General features: G+C 33.0%; 1 protein-coding gene across 1 annotated transcript in view; it reads right to left on the bottom strand.

Annotated features, from left to right (window-relative positions):
- The window catches only part of LOC144835807 (low-density lipoprotein receptor-related protein 2-like), a 29414-nt gene that overhangs the window by 5226 nt on the left and 1814 nt on the right, over window positions 1-22374 (bottom strand). Inside the window, exons 2-18 of the mRNA XM_078690905.1 lie at window positions 17489-17596; window positions 16445-16561; window positions 15572-15688; window positions 14373-14501; window positions 13726-13845; window positions 12928-13050; window positions 10604-10764; window positions 9704-9927; window positions 7113-7310; window positions 5328-5542; window positions 4711-4851; window positions 4058-4264; window positions 3203-3404; window positions 2622-2778; window positions 2227-2323; window positions 1499-1636; window positions 378-502 (exon numbers count right to left, since the gene is read on the bottom strand). Coding sequence (XP_078547031.1) covers window positions 378-502; window positions 1499-1636; window positions 2227-2323; window positions 2622-2778; window positions 3203-3404; window positions 4058-4264; window positions 4711-4851; window positions 5328-5542; window positions 7113-7310; window positions 9704-9927; window positions 10604-10764; window positions 12928-13050; window positions 13726-13845; window positions 14373-14501; window positions 15572-15688; window positions 16445-16561; window positions 17489-17596 — 2579 coding nt within the window. The remainder of the gene's footprint in view (window positions 1-377; window positions 503-1498; window positions 1637-2226; window positions 2324-2621; window positions 2779-3202; window positions 3405-4057; window positions 4265-4710; window positions 4852-5327; window positions 5543-7112; window positions 7311-9703; window positions 9928-10603; window positions 10765-12927; window positions 13051-13725; window positions 13846-14372; window positions 14502-15571; window positions 15689-16444; window positions 16562-17488; window positions 17597-22374) is intronic.

The following is a 22374-nucleotide window of genomic DNA, read 5'->3' on the forward strand; positions in this document are numbered from 1 at the left end:
CCAACAGCAAGTAACACGCCAAATACAGGATAGAACTACTATATAATGTTTAATACTTATAAACTACCATATTTATTCAAATAAATTTCGCACCACCCCACCCCCCTCCCCCTGAATGAACAACGCTCTCCCCCTCCCCCCCCCCCCCCCCACCATAAAATATTATTTGGTATTTTTTCATATCTAGGGGGAATTTATTTGATTGATTATTACAGCCAAAAAAATAAATGCCAAATGTCAAATTTGTCTACATTGTTCAAACTCCATGGCTACTTCATATGCCCCGAAAAACATGAAAAATACCCTTTTTTCAAAGTGAGCCCTCTACAATTGCATGCTTGTAATAATGTGTGCTTTAAAAAGTAAATTATTATCACCTGCGAATTACTAGCCAGTTTTCTTCCATATCTACATCCACAAACACGACTTGATATTCCAGTAGGAAAACAGAAATCTTCACATTCTGCATTAGCAAACACACCACTGTTACATAACGATGTGCCTAGAAATGGAAAGATAATGTCACAAAAACAAATCTTATTTTTGTAAAGCCTGGTTTCCATAAAATCGCTACACCGTTTCCATTGAAATCGCTACACGCGCAGTTGTCGCCGACGCGCATCGGGGAGGTCTCCCCAATTCATCGCAGACAAATCGGCAAAGTTCAACCATGTTCAACTTGGTTGAATCGTATACGCGTGTACCAAAGAATATTTAGCGCTCGCGTACTAGATCCCCGATAAATGCTATCGTTTCCATAGAATCGCTACGCTCTGTCGGCGACAGCAGTCGGCGACACGGTGTAGCGATTTTATGGAAACCAGGCTTAAATTACTCTTTAAGTTTAAAGAGTGAACTGGTAAAAGTCAGTTTACAAGGATATGTCTCAGACAACTCCCAGTCTACTCAGCTGTAAATGAGTACCTGGGAGGATAAGGCAGCGTGCAAAGGAACTGGCCACCCTATCACATAATGCCAAGGCTTAGAATAGTAAAATGAGCTACAGCTCATGACATTCCCCTATGTTTAGAAATGATTACAGGACTACCTTTATGTCTTGTAAACAGAACTTACTGTATTTTGAACCCTATCCTGCTCTGCTCAGCTGTAAATGAGTACCTGGGAGGATAAGGCAGCGTGCAAAGGAACTGGCCACCCTATCACATAATGCCGAGGCTTAGAATAGTAAAATGAGCTACAGCTCATGACATTCCCCTATGTTCAGAAATGAATACAGGACTACCTTTATGTCTTGTACACAGAACTTACTGTATTTTGAACCCTATCCAATCCAATTGTGATGTTTTAATGTGATGAAAACTCTTCGGTAAGATCGGTATCATTTTGAAAATTTCTTTACCATACCCATAGAGAATTTATAGTGATAATATTTCTATGCCATACCACAATGAATAATATGAGTTTTTATATCCAGGGAAGGAAGTATAATTTTATTTTAAAGACATTGTTTAAAATATTATCAACATAATAGCTGTACCAGTCTGTGTCGATGTGCTGTATAGTTTCAATTCTAGAATGTCGTCCAAATAAGAATGTACATTTGTCTGGTATCCACCAATAAGCTTTTTAATGCGCTCTATTGACTTGCTTCGTGAATCAGTAAAGTATACAAAAGCTGAAAGTGTAAAAGCAGTAGTAAATATCTATTCAAGAACACATATAAACCATAATCCTGTTTTAAAAAACGTGTTAACTATTTTTTTTCTTGAAATTACGATTTATTGTGTCAAATTTGTCCTACTAGAAAATGGATAAAAAAGGAAATTTCTAACCCAATCACCATAGGTAAAAAGTATATAAAAATGGAACATTTTTTTGCTGTAAAAAACAACTGTATCAAATTATATTATTCTATAATATTATACCACTATTATATTATTGCCCATTCAACCATAGAGATCTACTGTATTTAACGATTCATTCTGGGATCCAAGTAGTTTATAATGAACAAGATGTTCAATCTTTAAAGCTATTATGCTTTAAATATAAAAACACAGCCAGTTTGTTCTTTATATGTTTACAACACATTGTATGACTATTGTTTATTTAAATAGATTAACCATCTGGCAATAAGAAAAACTATATTTTGACTAAACTTGATTGTTAATTTAGTTCATTCAACAGTAAAATCATAAAGCAAAGCAATGCATGTATTATTATTGAATAAAAAGCATCTATTAATACTAATTGATAAAGCATACTCACAATCATCAACAGTAATACCAAATGGGTTTGCAATACTTGCTACCTCAAGTTGTTGACGATTACCACCGGTTAGTGATGCACACTCTATTCTATTCAGCTGCAATAAATATATACAATTAAATTATTAGCTCTAGGAATAAGAGATTATTTTTCCGAAAGTTTGGCCTTTCCAGTTGTAGGACCCTTCTGCCATACCTCTGCCCCAGGCATCTGGTATGGTATATAATAGAACACTCCAGGGAAATGAAATATTCATTTATTAAAATATTTTATTTAGGTAGTGATATGATGTCATATCATGTCCATATATGGGCACATCACATTTTTTTGTCACATAAACTTTGATAGTGTAGACAGAGCTTAACTCCTTGATAAATGAATTTAAAATGAATTACTTGATTGTCGGTCCAATAAATCCTGTCAGAAGAGTAGTCCACAGCCAACCCATACGGCCGTCCAATGTCGGTGTTGACAATCTCCTCACGACTACTCCCATCCATCAGAGCGCGCTCAATAACAGCAGGTCGCTCATAATCGACCCAGAACATCAATCTGATTCAACAAAATGTATACATACAGACTTCACATTTCAAATAAAAGTTTAGCTTCAACAGAAGTTCTATAACACCTTGATGACACTTTGAAGATGTTTGTCCCTGCGCTGCTAAATGTGCTGTACCAAAGCATGTTATTTTAGTGGTGCACATGTACATGTTATATTAAATATATTAAATTAATATTATATTTATTATATTCCTACAACATAGGATTAATTTGATCAATTATTGGGTATTTAGGCCTATCAAGAATTGATTTGTTGACGAAGCTGGCCAAATTGTTATATTATTCCTGTCATTTGATTTTGAGAATTGTAGGTCACATGACATTTAATAATTACTCTGTTGAACCCATACAACATTAACAGTGCATTTATCGCTATATGTAAGTGCTAATTTGTATTTATTTGTATACTAACCCTTTCGTGGGGTAAATAGCTATCGCTCTAGGACTTCGTAATCGAGTGATCAGTGTCCTCTGGTATACTTGAGTTAAGTTTGCGACTCTAATTACAGTAATTGTATTGAGAGTATCATCTGTGAAGTAGAGGTTGTCAGTCGTCCAATCATAGGCTAGGCCCGCAATCGCATAGTTATGAGCTGCCAATACTAATTCACTCCCTGCAAGGACAATTTTTTTAAATATCATAAATCATCATCTCTCATTTTTTTAACCATCCAGCCAATATATGCCTCGGAAATTAGGCCTACAAGCTGGGAAATCCATGCTTGCTTTCTAAACCATATGAGGTTTTAGGTAGTGGTGCTGTATTGACTGATATCTGAAACTAACACAGGATAGAGACCCTGGGATTGGTAAGCAATAATATCAACCACCGAACCACAGTGCTACTACTATTTGAATATAGTGTACACCTTTATAGTGATACTCACTTCAATAACGTATTCAACAGACTGAGACAAGGTCTATAGTTTATGCAAAAGAAACGTTTGTTTTGTACAGAATCCGAAATGATTAGTGTGAATGAAATCTATTCTTAAACACAAGCCCATTTTCACAAATATTTTATCTGGCCATCAGACTGGAAACCAGGCTCAGTGTGAACATAGGTATAACCAAACTAATCTACTAGAGTATGGTGAAGTTGTATTTGTAAAGCTCTATCTACACTATCAAACTAGTTTGACAAAAAGGTTTGATATGCTCAAATAGTAGGGATATGACATCATCATGTCCATATATGAACACATCACATTTTGTTGTCACATAAAGTTTGATAGTGTAGACAGAGCTTAATTCTAAGTAGCATCACCTGTTCCATCCCTTTTCACTCTGTATATCGTGTTGTCTATTGAATTTGAGTAATAGATATACTCATTAGCTGCATCAAAATCTATCCCAACTATATATCCTCTTCTGACACTCAGAGGTTGCATAGCATCGGTAGCTGATGAGTCTGGTGTTTTTACAGCTCCGTTAACAGTGTTTGGTGTTGTATACAATAGGAAATCCTGCAAATCTTTAAAAGAACACAAAATTCATTACTGTAGAATATTCATTAAGGGGACACTTTCAGGATTCCAACAAATCCCTCCCTCCCCCCCCCCTTTTATAGGGGTGTCCTTAGTGTTAAAACAGTTCTCCTCAGAAATTGTCCTCTTGATAGGTATCACTTGGATAAGGGTGTCCCAAAAGAGGGATTCTACTGTATAAGTGCTTTTAATTTGACATACGACCTACAAACTAATTAATATTAAATAATGGTGTGCATACAGGGATATTGGGATGTACTTCCTCACTCAATTACTCAATACAGGTTTTATAGATTGACTAGGCAACAACTAACTGTACATTACGGAAGTCCTACAGTTGGTTGTCAGAAATTGAATGTAGTACTTTGAATGGAATTAGTCTCCAACTTCAAATACAAGAACAGTCAATAGAAGGTAAAGATGATGAACTTACAAACACATGTCTTTTCATCAGACTGCAGCTGATAACCATTAGGGCATCGACAGCGATATCCAAGATCATCGTTGTAAGATAGATGAGATAGAATACAAAGATGTGAACATCCACCATTGTCTGTTCCGCATGGGTTTGACACTGAAACCAAGATTATGTATTAGGCTCTGTGTACACTATCAAACTAGTATGATGTGCGTAAATATTGTAATGATATGCCCAAATATGGTAATTATATGACCCCATCATGTCCATATATGGGCACATCACATTTTTTGTCACATACAGTTTGACAGTGCAGACAGAATTTTAGAAAGTTTGCAAAATTTTCCATGATGTAGCATTCTCATAGTAATCCAACCTCTAGTTAAAAAACGGATAAAGCATCACAAATAATTATAATACACATTTCTTAAACATTGTGTCTTATCGCTTGCAAGTGGTACAATGAATTGTATGTGGGGTTTGGTTTTTTTAAAGTTCCATGCATCACCAATTTTAACACCTTGAACAAATATAGTTCAGTAACATTAAACCAATTTAAGGAAATTTGTACAGTACATATATAAAATGGATACTATAATTTCAAATTATATGGTCTATAAACAATAACTCACCTGTGGGCTGCCTATTTGGATGTATTATTTTAGCACTATATGGTCTTATACTGCCAGTTGATTGATGTAAAACTAACTTCTGGCTGTTGGTGAGGTTAAATCTATTTATCCTATTGATATTGAGGTCAGTCCAATCTGAATATACAGCATATTGACCGAACACGGATACATCGTATGGATGTGGCAATTGACTACCTCCTCTGTAAATTGTTTGTCTGAAAATTTTTGAAAATGTTGTAAGAAAGTATATCTGTTTAAATTTATATTTTGAAATACTAAATGAAAAAAACATGTGTTCGAAATGAAAAGTTATGTACTGTACACTGAAAATCGAAAAGAAAGAAGAAAAACATTGAAATATATATTACAAAAGGAATATACAACGAATTGTGTGATGTTACATAACTAGCGATTCAACTTCAGTGCACATAGCACAAAGAGTGATACACCGTGTAGAGAGTCCATACGATATGGCCTCATCTTTTATTATTATTCAATGACTTTTACCAAGAAATTATTCATTGTATGGCCATTTTCAAGTATATTGTTCTGATTCATGTTGTTTTTTTAGTATATTCATAATAATGTCACTGACCCTGTATATATCCATGAACCAATAAATGAGTTCAGTTTGGCAGGTGGGCCCATATATCATTCCCACATCCACAGTTTATAGGATACCCTAGGGTTGGTCAATATCCTTTTGACAATAAAAAAATATCACATAGGCCCATTCTATAAATTGACAAAAATAGGAGCGAAAAATAAAAGACCCAGCTGTTATATTATTTAAGGTACAACCCTTAGTATTGTTAGGTGATACCTTTGGGACCTAATAAAGTTTCCCCTCAATTGAGTTGTGCCCTCAATAGAGATTGGCCATAAATTAAAAAAATATTTCCCATTGTTCTTTTCATGTGAAAGTTTCCACTTAATAGGGGTGTATCCCAAATAGGGCTGTCCAAAAGGAGGAGTTTTACAGTATATTCCTAATGAATTTAATGGAAAAGTATCCCATTATTATGGATTCCTCTGAATAAGGGTGTGCCCTGAATAAAGGTGTGTCATGAATAAGGGTGTGCCTTGAATAAAGATGTGTCCTGAATAAGGGTGTGCCCTGAATAAAGGTGTGTCCTGAATAAAGGTGTGTGCTGAATAAAGGTGTGTCCTGAATAAGGATGTGCCTTGAATAAAGGTGTGTCCTGAATAAGGGTGTGCCCTGAATAAAGGTGTGTCCTGAATAAAGGTGTGTCCTGAATAAAGGTGTGTCCTGAATAAAGGTGTGTCCTGAATAAGGATGTGCCCTGAATAAAGGTGTGTCCTTAATAAAGGTGTGTCCTGAATAAGGATGTGCCCTGAATAAAGGTGTGTCCTGAATAAAGATGTGTCCTGAATAAATGTGTGTCCTGAATAAGGGTGTGCCCTGAATAAAGGTGTGTCCAGAATAAGGGTGTGCCCTGAATAAAGGTGTGCCCTGAATAAAGGTGTGTCCCAAATAAGGGTGTGCCCTGAATAAAGGTGTGTCCTGAACAAAAGTGTGTCCTGAACAAGGGTGTGCCATGAATAAAGGTGTGTCCTGAATAAAGGTGTGTCCTGAATAAGGGTGTGCCTTGAATAAGGTGTGTCCTGAATAAAGTTGTGTCCTGAATAAAGGTGTGTCCTGAATAAGGGTGTACCTTGAATAAAGGTGTGTCCCCAATAAAGGTGTGTCCTGAATAAGGGTGTGCCCTGAATAATATTGCTCCTTAAATGGATGTCTCGAAGCATTGTATTTTGAAAAATCACCTTTTTAAACCATCGTAAGTGACAGAATCTAAAATGTCTAGTTTTCCGTCAACCCAATAAACACGTTTCGCTGCCATGTCTAATGATATTCCATTAGGCCAGTACACCCTGGTGTCAACAAGTGTCAAGAAGTGGCTTCCGTCCATGTACACCCTGTCAATACGATGCTGTGATCCATAATCTCCTAAAAACATGTATCTGGAAACAAATTAATAAAACATGTGTATTTAACAATAGAAGCACGACATTTTAATAAATTACCATCCATTGGCTTATGCTAAAATATTTAATATATATATGTAGTTTCTTTATATAGAAGTTCACTCTGAAACGGCCTGGCTACGTTATGAATTAAGACAATATTTTGTTATTATATAACAAAAAAAATTATTTGTTAAAATGCATCTGAAACATCAGCATTGAGATTCGTTTGGAAAAGCAGTGTTATATAACCGATATGGGTACCTACTCAAACGAAATAAATAAAAAATTAAATAATAAACCTTCTAAAACAAAAAGGGTAGAAATATAAGAGACAATTTAAAAATTAAGCAACGTTTTATTATCATGAAATAAAAATGAAACAATATGCGAAAACTATGATGTAAAGGGAAAATTGTCAAGAAGGCTAGGCACTGGAAGGAAGGGGATGCGGATTGAGGAAGAGGTTGGAAAGGGGGTATCATAGGGTTGTTGGGGCTGGGGTAGTGGTCTATGAAAATGACCAGAATTGTACTGGGAATGTTTTAATATTTAATCACCCTCATGTAGGGAATTCAGGGTTTGGTGGAGTAATGTAGTATCTAATGACAAGAATTTTACTTGGAAGGTATTAAACTACTGGAGTAGTAATAAGTAATTTGGAGCAAATTTTTGCTTCAAGTTTAAACTTCATAATGATCTGTAAATCTATCTTGATCTAGGCTAGAGCTGATTCTTAACTCTCAATGTCAAACCCTTTAATACAGTTATTTATAATTAATCTGTCCTATTTATTATTATCCTCAAACCACTTCTATTTTTCTTGTGCTCCATTTCTCTTTTTCTCTAGTAAGTACCTTGGATTTGTTTATTTGTATATTGTTCTCTACACACAATTAAAATAACTGTAATACATAATTTTTTTAACACAAAAAGGGATAAATAAGACAGATACTGTAAATAGATTTGCACTCTATACAGTAACACTAGATTAGAACTTTTGAGAACCAACAAAGTGTCCCCTTTATGGGGGTGTCCAATAAATAGAGGTTGGTCGTAAGGAATGTTCTAGTGTACAGTAATCTCAAAGCACAGTGGACTACACATACAACAACTTTCATCTCCTCTAAGGATTCCTTCATTTTGTTGCAGATGTTGATAAAAATAATTTCACAACATGGTCAACAGTAAAAAAATAGTTAGTTTGGTAATGATAATTATAATATAGCAAATTGCTTCAATCAACAAGGTATAAATAAATAAATGTCTTTTCTAAACTTGTATAGTACTGTATCTCAATTATTGTGTTGCATTGTACAAGAAAACAATATCACATATGTTTTGATTTGCAAAATTTAGAAATTTCTTTTATAGTACTGTATCTGAAAGGTCGTATTCGTACATTGTACAATACAATTACCATTGTTAAAATTGTGCACATGAAAGATCGTTTTAATAACTATATCACACTTCCTTTTAAAATTTCTTTTCAACAACCAAACCTCTTTTAATATCCTTTTCTAACTTAAATTGTAACAAGTTGTAAACACATTTTGATGTCCCAGAATTATTACACGTTTTTATACATGCATTCGCAAACCTTGCAAAAAAGCTTGGGAGAAATTATGGTTTGGGCGCTGTTTGATATGCATGTGCTGTGATTGGTCAGTCAAAAAAAACAACAGAAGCTACACTATTTTGGAACGATAGAATGCAATGTAGGAAATAATCAATGTTTATGAGTTGAATGCAAAGACTAACTCTTGGTTGTTTAAATCTCAACGAGATCGTTTGTGGTTTTGTATTATAATGTTTATAGTTTGTATAATAACATTGTTAAATTTTATATATCAATGTTTTTCTCCTTGAAATTTTATATTAATATTTTATATATTTGTAATTCAAGAGTATGAAAATAAAAGCCATAATAATAAAACCATTGAATGCGCAAAACATTCAATATTTGTTTAATAACACACCTACTGTTGTAAAATATATATTTTTATTTAGTTTATCCATATTTATTTATTCGTAAATAATTGACAAAGACTATAGGCAAGAGAAGGTAGGTCATTAAAAAAGGCAGTGCTCCAACTTTGGATGCGTAGTAGAAGAGTTATAGTTAGTTGTATATCTCAGAGCAATGAAGTAATTTTCCAATGATGAATGAATGAATGAATGAATATTAAATACAGAATGATGAAATATATAGTGGAGAGACGATGTAATCGATTGAAAAACGAAATTCATGAGTTATTCCCACAAGAGTTAAGCTGACAGTGTATAACGCACACACAGATCTCTATGGATTGCCTACAGAAATATGATACGTGATGTTTGTAAAAGATCTCTAAAACAGATTTGTAATCATAATTAACTTCTCAGCTCACCCCACAGTGGGATCAAGTGCCAATCCTCTCGGCTGCTCCAGTTGAGAAATTATTAATGAACTTTGACCTGTGCCATTAAGCTCCGAGATAAAAACCCGATCAGATATGCTTTCCACAATATACAGCTTCTGTCCAATCCAGTCCACAGCAACATTTTCAGGAACAGATCTACCAAGATCCATTATCATTTCAGCTGAAGGATTTGTTAAGTCACTTCTAAAAATCTAAGGATTTTTTAACAAAATAGAAAAATATTCCCAATTTTTAGCAAAAATTAAGTTTTAAGAGTGCTTTAATACTTAAATGTCAAAATGTTAAATGTTACTTAGTGTCAATACTTAAATGGGGACTTAACCCATTTTAAAAACAATGTCAAGTACTATCTTAACCGTGGGAACTATCTTTAATCAATGCAGTATACAAATTCTAGTGTAACAAATTATTGTCAACTCATATAAACTATCTTATTATTGTCATTGTTAGTAAAAACTGTGAAAATGAGAACAAATGTTGCAGTAGCATATGCCAAAAATCTATGTATACAGTAAACTAAGAGTACACCTTCTAGAACCAAAAAAGTGTCCTCTTAATATGGTATCTGAAACTGATAATGCTCAACATTATGGTCAATCCAGAATCAAACTAGAAACCAAATATCTATAAATAAACTTTTCTCATTGGATATATTTTACTTATTTTTGTATGAATGTTAATTTTCTTTTAGAACTTGCAATATTGTATGCATTTTTTTATATATGTTAAACATTTTCAGCCTTTAAGTGCTGCTGTTTTGTATGTAACAAAAAATATTAGTTGCAATTTTTACAAAAAGAATAGCCTTTAGCCTTAAATAGGAGGTCAAATATCTGGTCCGACTATGATTTGCTGCTTAGGTCTTACCTGGTCTAGTGTATTATCTGTCCAATAAACTTTATCATTAGCATAATCCACATCCAAACCAATAGCTCGTACACCCTGTAATATCTCATGTTTGTTAGTTCCATCCAAATTTGTTTTGTAGATAGATGTACCAGAAGAAAATATGACATAGGGACTTGGAGCTGAAATAAAATAAACATTAAAATATTGTTCATCCTTATTTCTTCTTAAATAGCTGTCTTATTTCAATAAGTATTCATTGACTATTAACATTCGTAATATACTGCTTTATTTATATTGATATATTTTTATAATTGAGAGATCACCATAAAAATGTAATAGTACCAGGCATACTCTATGTTATGCTTTGTTTTTGTTTGGTTTTTTCTCTCTTTTAAAAATTTGTTTGCTGCCTCTTGTAAGTTAATTTATTTAATAACACTATTAAAAGGACTAATAGAATCATTCAACCTAATAGTTTTTAATTAGTAATAATAGTTTAAAGTAAAAACTACATTTTATATATATATATATCAAAAATAATTGTAATTTCAAGTACTACTACATTATCTCCTTATTGTCAAAATACATTACATATTCAAATTAACCAATAGATGCACTGATTATGTTTAAATAACATAGTAAAACTGACTCCAAATAACAAAAGGCAAGCCATGAATCAAGGTTTCGATCTTTACTTGATCATCAGAAAAATTCTATCATTCCTGATAATGATCAAATAAAGATCGAAATGTTGATTCATGACTCTTGCCTCTCGTTATTTGGAGTCAGTTTTATAATATTCAAATTGTATGTGACCAAAAAAGTCAAATATACAGTTTATTGATTACAATAAAGATAATTTATATTATTATACCCAAACTGGCAGGTTATAAGAATAACATACTTGCTCAGGGCATGATACCCAAGAATGAGGTCAAGATCAATTTTTATTTTTAGGATTATGAAAATCTGGAAAAGATGAATTTGAAATAGAAACATGTTTAAAATAGATTAAATTAATCCTCAGGCAAAGTTAAATGAAGTTTGAAAAAGAGGAAGATTGCAGGCAACAAGTTCCCTACATCCAAAACCCTCACAGTTTTTACATATAATAATCCATACTCGTACAGATGGAAAGCTTACGCGATAAAAAGAAAATCCTATTGAAGTTCCAGTTTAGTTTTAAAGCTCTGTCTACACTATCAAATTTTATGTGACAAAAAAATGTGATGTGCCCATATATGGACATGATGATATCATATCACTACCATATTTGGAAATATCACTACCCTATTTTGGAACATCACACTTTTTTTGTCAAACTATTTTGATAGATTTGATAGTGTGGACAGAGCTTTAGGATAAAGCAGGAAATAGACCATAATGGTTAATAGCAGTGCCACTTCCAGTACTTTTGTAATGTATAGTTTGTGTTATGGGAATCAAAAATATTTTATACCATCAAGGCACAAAATCAAAATAAGCAGGACATTGGCCCAACAGCAATATTAATGTTATATATTAATATACAAATATGGATGTTCAAGACTCTTCTATGGATATGAGATACAAAAATATATATATCAGATATACGCCAAACATTATAACATTTTTTAAATAGTTTATGATGTTTGGAGCAAAAACAAAACATGTTTGCTAATTTTATTATAAAGCTTAAGTTTGCCCTAATGTTATGCCACAGTGACATTGTCCATGACATCGCCTTAAACACTTTGGTGTCAATCAAGGACTTACGAAAGCTGAAAAAACTTTTGAGGATAATAATAATAATTTAGGCTTAGATAGTGCATTTACAGTATATGCTAAAAGCTCAATATGCTCAATACAAAATGAAATGACAGATAATTAATAACGTTAAGTTAAAACAGTGAGTCTGAAAGCAATTCTAAAGGAAGAAAGAGGTCCAAGAAAAAGTTTGATAATGCATTGGATAAACCGTAGATCATAATTATATTGTTCATAATCGGTGAGTGAGTGGCCAAGCGGTTAAGACAATGGGACCGTAATTACGTAGCCATAACATCGGCAAGAGTACGAGGCTCACTCATTCCATGGATCTGGTGGTAGAACGAGTCTTCTCGGATAAAGGACTATAAACCGTAGGTCCAGTGTACACATCTAGCACATGAACCTAGTACATCTTTTGAGACGAGTAGGGGGGTTACCCCATGTACTAGTACATCATGGTCAATGATTATAAATGGGCCCTCTGGGAGACCAGTCATTGCCTCAAGAGGTCGCCCAGTATAAATAAAATATTTCAATTCAATACAACTGAAATTTACATAGAGTTTTAACAGAAAAACACATCAATTTCTCACCATCTTCTATGCATTTGTTGTCACTGTTTAATGTATAGCCAGATATACAGGAGCATGTATATGAACCAGGCGAGTTAACGCAGCCTTGCTCACAAAATCCCCAGCTTTCACATTCATCAAAATCTGTATCAAAAACAAAAAATAAAATTATATTATTATTAATACTATATATATAATTATGAGTACAGTATATATTTAAAGGTGAAAACAATGTCATAACCTCTTACAAAATGTCTATACTGTTATATAAGCTTGTTTACTCTTTTTAAATATATAACATATCCTTTGGGACACCCCTATTCAGTGAACACCCATCTTCCTGTGAAATGAACAAGGGGAAATATAGATTGATAACTATACCAACATCTATTCAGGGAACAAACATTTTTAATTTTTTTGGGTCCTGAATGTTGTGTTAGCCAAACCACTATTTTTCGGTATATGGGTACAAAAAGGGTGAGTCCCGTGTTCTCTGAACGTAGGGGAATGCGCTGTTAGCAGCTCATTGTACTAAGCCTCGGCATTATGTGGTAGGGTGGCCAGTTCCTTTCCATGCCGCCATGCCGCCTAGTATTTTCAACCAGGTACTCATTTACTGAGTGGACTGGGAGTTGTCGGGAATTGAACCCGGGTCTATCTGTATGACAGTCAAGTGTCCTAACCACTCGGCTATCCTTATATGGGTATAAGATTATGAAAAATGCAAATCATATAATACTACTATAGAACATGATTTATTATTAAGAAATGTTAAAAACAATAAAACTTGTTTTAAGCAATTAAATGACTATAACTGACCTATACATGTGGCGTTAGTGGTGGTGTTTAAAGTGTACCCAAGTTGACAGTAGCAAAGACCGCCCTCTGGAGATGGGTGACAACCAACCTGACAGCCGAGTATTCCACAGTTCCTCGAGTCTATAAAAAAAATGTCAACAAAATAATAAAATTCTATATTTGACACTGAAACATGATAAGCTATATAACACTAACTGGCAATTTTGTCAGATCTTTTCTTTATTTATTCTTTCCCCTCAAGATTCTGTCAATTTTCACCAGATCCATTTTCTTCAAACTACATACACTTTTTCCCTTTCTGGTAAATAGTACAAAAAATTTATATAAAACTGAACGGCGCTGTCTTCCGTTACATGAAACAAAACAAGTGTGAATGTAGCTTTACATTGTTTAAAGCTCTATTTACACTATCAAACTTTATGTGACAAAAAATGTGATGTGCCCATATATGGACATGATGACATCATATCACTACTATATTTGGGCACATCACACTTTTGTTGTCAAACTAGTTTGATAGTGTAGACAGCTTTAAGAAACTAAAAAATATACAAACAAATAAATAATTTAAATATAACTATTTTTTTTCCATTATAATGCTTGAATAATATATTGAGTATTTTTGTGCAATAAATAACAACAATTACCACAAGGAGATTGTTCATCTTCCCCATCACTGCAGTCTGACTGACCATCACAAAGGTCAGCAAAGTATATACATTTCAGCTCACTATGACACGCCCATTGTCCAGGCAAACATGAAAACCCTGGAATATCTGATGATGATTAAAGGACACAAGTAAAGTAAGAAAAATATTACAAAAAAATGAAGTTCTCATCAGATTATGATAATCAAGGTATAGTACATAATCAAAATGCCCTCCCACCAGATGAAGATAAAATTATAACTATAAAAAAAAATTTTGCCATTTCATTGTTTAAAAAAGATTTTATTTCAGTTCTCTCCACTGGAATTTTTAGTTGTTTTCTTTTATTCCAACCAAATGCATATAAAAACATTTGTATTTCTTCCATTTTACCAGTAATATTACTGATAATTATCCTTAAAATATAAATCCATAAAATAAGAACTCTATTTTTGGTATAGACTTCTAGTAGCTAAACTTTAATAATAGCCTTCACCTGGACCTTTCTCAGTGCAATGAACCTCAAATAAAATGTTGAAACCCCTTTGGAAATCCTGCCAACACCATAATAATATCTCACCAATCACACTTAGCTAGCTAGGAACAAGACCCTGGTCAAGAATCGACCAAAATTTAATTGATTAGGCCCTGAGTCTACTAGGGGTGATGTAGGTCTGTGTCCAACCCAGGGCCAGCCTGAATCAGCCTGAATAAGTGTAAATGGGGTCCAAATTGTATACAGAGCTGGGAACAAACCATATGATTCAAACACGCTTTCCGTTGAATGAATAATTATAGATTAAGATCATAATATGTTAGAAACAGTTTATTACGGAACAACCCTTCCAAACATGTGATTATGGTAAACATTAAAAAAGAGAGAGAGAGAGTAGACCTAAAAGGAATTCAAATTAAAAGATTTCCTTAAAAGATGTTGTTATTTGAGAAATAGATTTCTGTCTCACGAAGTACAGTACTGTAGTTTGTATACCAGACACATGATTTCTCAATGCAATAACAAATGTTATTCCTAAAAACCGAATACTTTAATTTTCATTCAATGCCTTAATCCATATGTACAACTTGATGTTATTATTCACAGACATAGACAGTTGTTTGTTTATCTAGGTAACAATTCATGAAATGAATTGAACCATGGCTGTACATATTAAACTATTGTAAGCATAATAAAAACCTACCACAGTGTTTTTCATCTGAAGCGTCAGTACAGTCATCATAGCCATCGCATAAGAAGCTATCAGGTATACATAATTTTGAATCGCACTTAAACTCTTTCCCGGTACAATTCCTAAATTCTATGACAACAGAAACAGGAAACAGAAATATTAATTGTTCACATGTTTTTTCCCTTCTCTGACATAATTCTACTGTATAATATATTCAGTAAATAGTTTCTCAGTTTGGATTCGAACCCATGATCTCCAGATAACAGCCTGGCACTCATACCTCTAGACCATCAAGGCAGAAGGCAGTGCACTAACATCAAAATAAATTAGCTTTGCATCAGGGAGCTAAGTTAATTGAGTTAGTTTGCTCTACCCGGACGTAATCGTACTGTAAACAGAGTACATCATTTATTTTTCAAATGAACCTGTTTTGTAGTTATCACAAATTGATTTTCTTTTATAGTACAAAAGAAGCATTTTTTATATTGATTGAATAGGATTTCATAATACATAACTAATATTTTTGTATATTGATACTACAATAGTGTTCTATTCAGTTTAGAAACCTATTTTGAAAAGAATGATGTCAAATTAGTTTCAATTCTAGTGTTTCCTAGCCATATTTGGGTATATCACTACCATTATTTGGGCACATCACACTTTTTTTGTCAAAATAGTTTGATAGTGTAGACAAAGCCTTATATAATAAGCATTTCCCTGTGTCTGAACACCTTCTAAGTCTGGGATTTTCAGATGAGGTATACAGTAGTAAGCAGCAATTGATTACTTTTGCAGGTTTTTGTAACATTTTGCAAGATCACCTCCAGTGATCTGACCCTTTAGTAAAAAAAACAGGTATGGAAAATAAACAAAAAAAACACTTACGACAATCATATTCATCTGAATCGTCAACACAGTCATTTTGACCATCACAGCGATATTCAATTCTGATACATTCACCACTAGTGCATGCAAAGCGAGTAGAGCCACATTCTTCTGGGCCTAAACAATAAACAAAGTGTTTATTTATATCCACCATTGCATTGGATCACATTGACCACCTGTGCGCATCATATTATGAGGACATGATTTATTGATGACCACAAAGGTAAATTTGTAAGCACCTGGAATATCTTCAAATCTAGTTATCTGTTCATGAAAACTGAACAACACTGGATAACAATTAAAATTGTTGCATACATAGTACGATTTGCATAGAATTCTCATAAAAAAAATGTTATATTTGAAAGGTCACTACACAGCCCCGAAAGACCAGTGTGTACCATGCTAATTTGCTGGGTCAAATACGGCCTTCAAAGCCTTTATAAATCCAAAAGGACTTGTTGTGTGCTTGTCTATAAATTTATTTTTAAATAAAATGTTAATTTATGTAGCAAAAACAGGTACTAAAGATACATTTTTATTGAAAAATTGTTAATATAATAGTAGGCCTAAGTATATTTCTAGGGTCAAGGTTTAGATATCAATCAGGTATTACAGAGCTCTTTCATTCAAAGACATGCCCATCAGTTTGCTGTATGCACATTTTATTTGACATTTGGATTTACAACTAAAAATGCAAATTTCTAAACTCTTCTTTTTCAAAATCAACCAAATATTTCAGCCTATGTTAACATACAAAACGTTTAGTATCCAGATTTTAAATAAAGTTGCATTCACACATGGAAAGGAAGCTGAGATGAACTGGTCAAGATATTTCCATATATAATGAAATACTGTAGGGTAGAAACCCTGCTTGGGACATCCCTATTCGGGGAAAACTTTCTTGTTAAGCAAACTAGGCACAATAATGTACTTTATATATTTAACATAAAGTATGGCAACCCTTTTAAAAGGAGATACTCAGTCATTGCATCCCGAGGTGCCCCAATAAAAGAGGTTCTACTGTAAAACAATTTACACACTTACTGCAGTTCATCTCATCAGAGCCATCTTGGCAATCTGGATTGATGTCACAACGAAGAGTTCTGTTTAAACACTGTCCATCATAACATCGAAACTCATCACTCGTACATGCTAATTAATAAAAAAAAAGGTATTAAAACAAACAGTATGTTCAGTATGTACCTACAAAAATATGGGTTTTTTTTCATATCCTAAAAGAGATCACGATGAAGGATGATACAGGAAAACAATTTCTATTGATCATACATTCCAAATTGATCTACAATTTTCTCTTTATTTTCTACATACAGTACATCTGAGCTTTAAAGAAGGTTTTATGTTGTGATTCTTTTCAATAAAATACTATAAAAATATGTATCAAATCTTGTTTTCATATTTTCTACAGAAGTGATTAACTAATTAAAACTATAAAATTCATATTCAAAGTCTGATTTAATTAATCTTCATTTTTCATATTTTTGGGGCACAATACATCTTTAAAGGTACAATTTGTACCCTTTCATTGGTCTCTACTACCCTGGGTATACAAACAATTAGTGACTTTTCTTAACAAATTTAATCTACTTTTAAATAATAAGTCTTGGATAAATAGAAGACCTGAGCAACAGGTTTGTACCAAGTTACACAGAAATAACAATGATTAAAGGAAAACATTTGCCGAGACCGAGACTCAATGTCTACGTTCAAATAAGGAGTGTATTGAATAGAAGAGAGAACGAGTTTATACTGCTTAATATAAAATAGTACAATACATAACAATGAACAGGAAAACATTTGGCGACACTCAATGTTTACCTTGTCGTGCCTTGAATAAAAATACACCTACAGATTTTATCTCAAATAAGATGTATTATACCATTCTCGCATGCCTTGCACTTTTGAAAGCTAAATATATTTTCAATGATACGTAGATATGCATAGTACGCAGAGAATTGAAATACTGTTTTGGAAGTACAGTACTTGATTTTAAAGTGCCTTTTCTACACATTACACATCTTGCATTACTGTACCTATGATAACTGGTCAGTTGCCAGGAATCAATGATTTGAATTTGATTTGGTGATTTACCAAATTCAAAATCATTGACTTTTGGTATCTCGAGGTTTACTTTTGAAATTCAAGTATGCAATTTACACAAATTATATATAAGAAACTCTATACATCTGAACAGGCCTTTAGTGCTGTGTTTTTCTGCCAAGAACACTGGTTAAATAGTGTGTAAATACATTCAAGGCAATCAAGGCAAATTCCCAATATATTAGGTTCAAAGAGCATTGAACTCGAAAAAAGAGAATGCTAAATTCATTCAGGATTTGAATTTTTGATGAGGAACTATCCAACAAATTACAGTTTAAAAAGTTTAGTCACCCGGCGTTTGATGACCAATAATTTTTAAATGATCTTATCAATATTTTTCAATGAATGTAACAATTTTATATAAACTATTGTAAAACATCTGCAGATCCAAAATTTAATAAGAAGACTTGAACCTAAACATTTTTAATGGCCTATTAATATTATATACAAATTTAAACATTGGTTCCCACTTTTGTACATATGGATGTAACCACTCCACCAGTAATTTGACCAACAACAACGCGATAGATCCGAACTGTCGCTTTTGATTGGTCAAATCACAATTGCATTGCGTCACGGTGGTTACCATGGCTTTAATACATAGCTGCAACATTACAATTATTTAATGTTCATGATTTCTGAATATTATAAACATCTTATTACAGTAATCCATTAAAAGGACAAAACCTTTTAAATTAAATAAGAAGTATTTAATTTCAGATTCCAATTTCCACCTTTGCATCTCCAGGCTATTTCTACTGACAGATGTTTACTTGCTCCATTTCAAGAGGGAGGTGAAAACACTATTCAATACTTTCACCATAAATTGACCTTCATGGCCATTAAATGTGTGTAACAGGTCTACAAATGGTGATCATCTTTTATATTTTATTCTTTCTTTTTGGAGGTCAATCTGCTGAATTTGAAGGTTTTGATGAATTTAACACATTCTTTATGATTTATGGGGATTTATCATCGTAACAAATGTTCAATACTCTATCATGCAGAAATTGCAGTAAAATATTGCAGCAGGGATTGCAAAATAGCATGAATGCAGTATTTCCTGTCTTGACCCCTTCACACAGAAGCCCATTGGGGTTATTTTACAATTACCTGTGTTAAAAGGGTCCCAGCACTAATAAATCATTTTATATTGTTTTGTTGTTTTTAACTATACATATCGTCTGTCACTTTCAAAGTGACAGATGATCTTTACACAAAATAATATTTAAAGGATATCAAGGAAATCCTAAAGCTCTGTCTACATTATCAAACTAGTTTGACAAAAAAAGTGTGATGTGCCCAAATATGGTAGTGATATGTCCAAATATGGTAGTGGTATGACATCATCATGTCCATATATGGGCACATCACATTTTGTTGTCACATAAAGTTTGATAGTGTAGTGTAGACAGAGCTTTATAAAGCTATTTATTATTACAACTCCATTTGGTAATATTGTGAGATAAGAAGATGGTTTACGGAATGTAGAATTCCTACTTTTTATGAATTTTTAAGAAAATCTATCTATTCAATTGAAAATGTTTTATTCTCAACGATTATATAAGTCAAAAATGCTCTCCAGGTGGAATGCCATCCTGAGATAAGAAGTACTAATTAGTACAGTCTTGTTTATTTTTAATTAATTCACTTTCTATGGACCAGAGATTCCGAAATAAAAAGATTGAATGAATGAATGAATGAATGAATGAATGAATGAATGAATGAATGAATACACTCTAAAAACTCTTGGCCCAGTCTAAAGTCAGTATAGGCAATTTTAAGCCTCTCTGTCCAGCCTTTAAAAATGCTAATTCCCCACTAAAAGCCCTCAGTATATCTATATCTTGGTAAAATTCACTTTATGGTAGGAAAAATACAGTAGATGAAATGGTTCTCAGCAGCCCATCCACAGTGTGCATCAAACAAGTTAATTCTTCTATCCTATCTCCATACTATTTATTTCTTTTAAAATAAATAGTATGGAGATAGGCAAGTGAAAATTGAAGCTATTGTGATATGTTCATTTCTCTTTGATTAATTATATTTTCACAAACAAGTCTCTAGACATTAATGTAAATCTAAAGGTGTTGACCCAAGGCAATCTAACAACAGGACATGCTCGCCTTGCCAAGATAGGAACATAACAGTCCTTATGATCTCATGTCTGGCTGCGACAAATGCCAACAGTACTGTACAGTACTATGTGCATTCTCTGCGGCGCAGTGTCTGTTAAAGGGTGTGAAATGTGTTGTAGCCACAGGTAAACCCTTTGATCTCCGGAGTTCAGCATCCTGTTGTTAGATTGCCTTGGTTGACCTAACTATGGTCTAGGATGAGTAGGTTATACAACCTATGCATGAGTTCATTCATGTGCAGGGGGTATTCGTTAAATTCTGATGAAAGATTTAAAGTTTACTCAAGTCCTGCACTGTAGTGTTAAGCCAAGGAAATAAGCGGCCTATTTCCTTTACACTACTGTATACGGTAACTGTGTACTTTCAGCTACTGTATATACCAAAGCAACCAATTTAACAAACTGTCCTGGGTCATAATCTCTGATTTGGCTAAAAATTGAATCAAATGTACCTTGATGGGTTTAATGAAATTTTCCAAAATGTTGCATTAGTTTAAAAGTTACGGCCATTTTTAACAATGTGCCACGAGCACCTCTTTTTGTCCTATCTTATTGCATTGTCATGTAGCCCCGCTTTCCTCATCCAAAAAAAGGTCGGGTGGGGGTTGGGGTCTAATTAATAATGCAACAAATGTCACTTGCTTGGACAAGTTAAAACAAATTTTATCTTTCACCTGAGGTCTCTCTACTAGGTTTATACATTGATTCAAGATAATCTAAATTAATAATAGATTAATATGGATTTACATTAAATCCACATGCATAAAAAATATGTTTATTAATGACATTGTTTGATGTTAGTTCATTCAGTGATAGCTAATCATACAATAACATTATTAATATATAAATTAACATAACTCAAAGAACAAAATCATTAGAAAGTATGTTTGATGATAAATCTTTCACAGCATGTCAGTTAATTCAAGATCATTTATTTATATCAACAAGATCATAATCTATCCTTATTGTACTACTGTGTATTCAAAAGGTAGATTGTTAAACTTCATTGTTTACCAATACTAGCAGCAAAATATGGTCACAATGCAATGTTGTTTTTAATTACTTTTGCTCAACTACCCTTCTAGCAAATAACAATGTTTTGTGGCGTTTACAGGTACGTCATGGTTATTGTCAGACATGGAAACAATGCAAGGGTTTAAGATCAATGGAGATTACTGGATTGGATTTACGCCTTTACTAGGTTGTGAAAAAAAAGGAAATGTTAAAGATATATTGTCCCCCTGAAAATAATGTTTTTTTTATTTTGTTAAATATGCAATTTCAATGTTACATAATAGTTATTCACTTTGACCAAAAATCGTATTGAAAAAGAAAAATGATTTATCTGAAAAAATTTAACACAAAAATAGTAAAATTGACTTGAAGTCAGGTTCTTGGTTGGATTTAATTGTCTTTGTGAAAACATCATTTTTTGTAGTTTTTTTCTAAAGAAGTACCATTTATTTTATTGAAATCTTTATTTTTTCATGTTTTTTGGGGAACAATACATCTTTAAAGAATACTTGATACATTAAACATTCGTTAGTGTCTCATTGAAGGTAGGATTTATTAGGTTATGTTTAGTAAACAAATTTCACTTCATATCCAAGGACCAAATGCAAAAAAAAATAGGGATATTTATATTATTCACTACATTCAATACAGTAACTTGTTT

The sequence above is a fragment of the Antedon bifida genome, chromosome 1 (assembly GCF_963402885.1).
Source record: "Antedon bifida chromosome 1, ecAntBifi1.1, whole genome shotgun sequence".
In the NCBI taxonomy this organism is placed as follows: Eukaryota; Metazoa; Echinodermata; class Crinoidea; order Comatulida; family Antedonidae; genus Antedon; species Antedon bifida.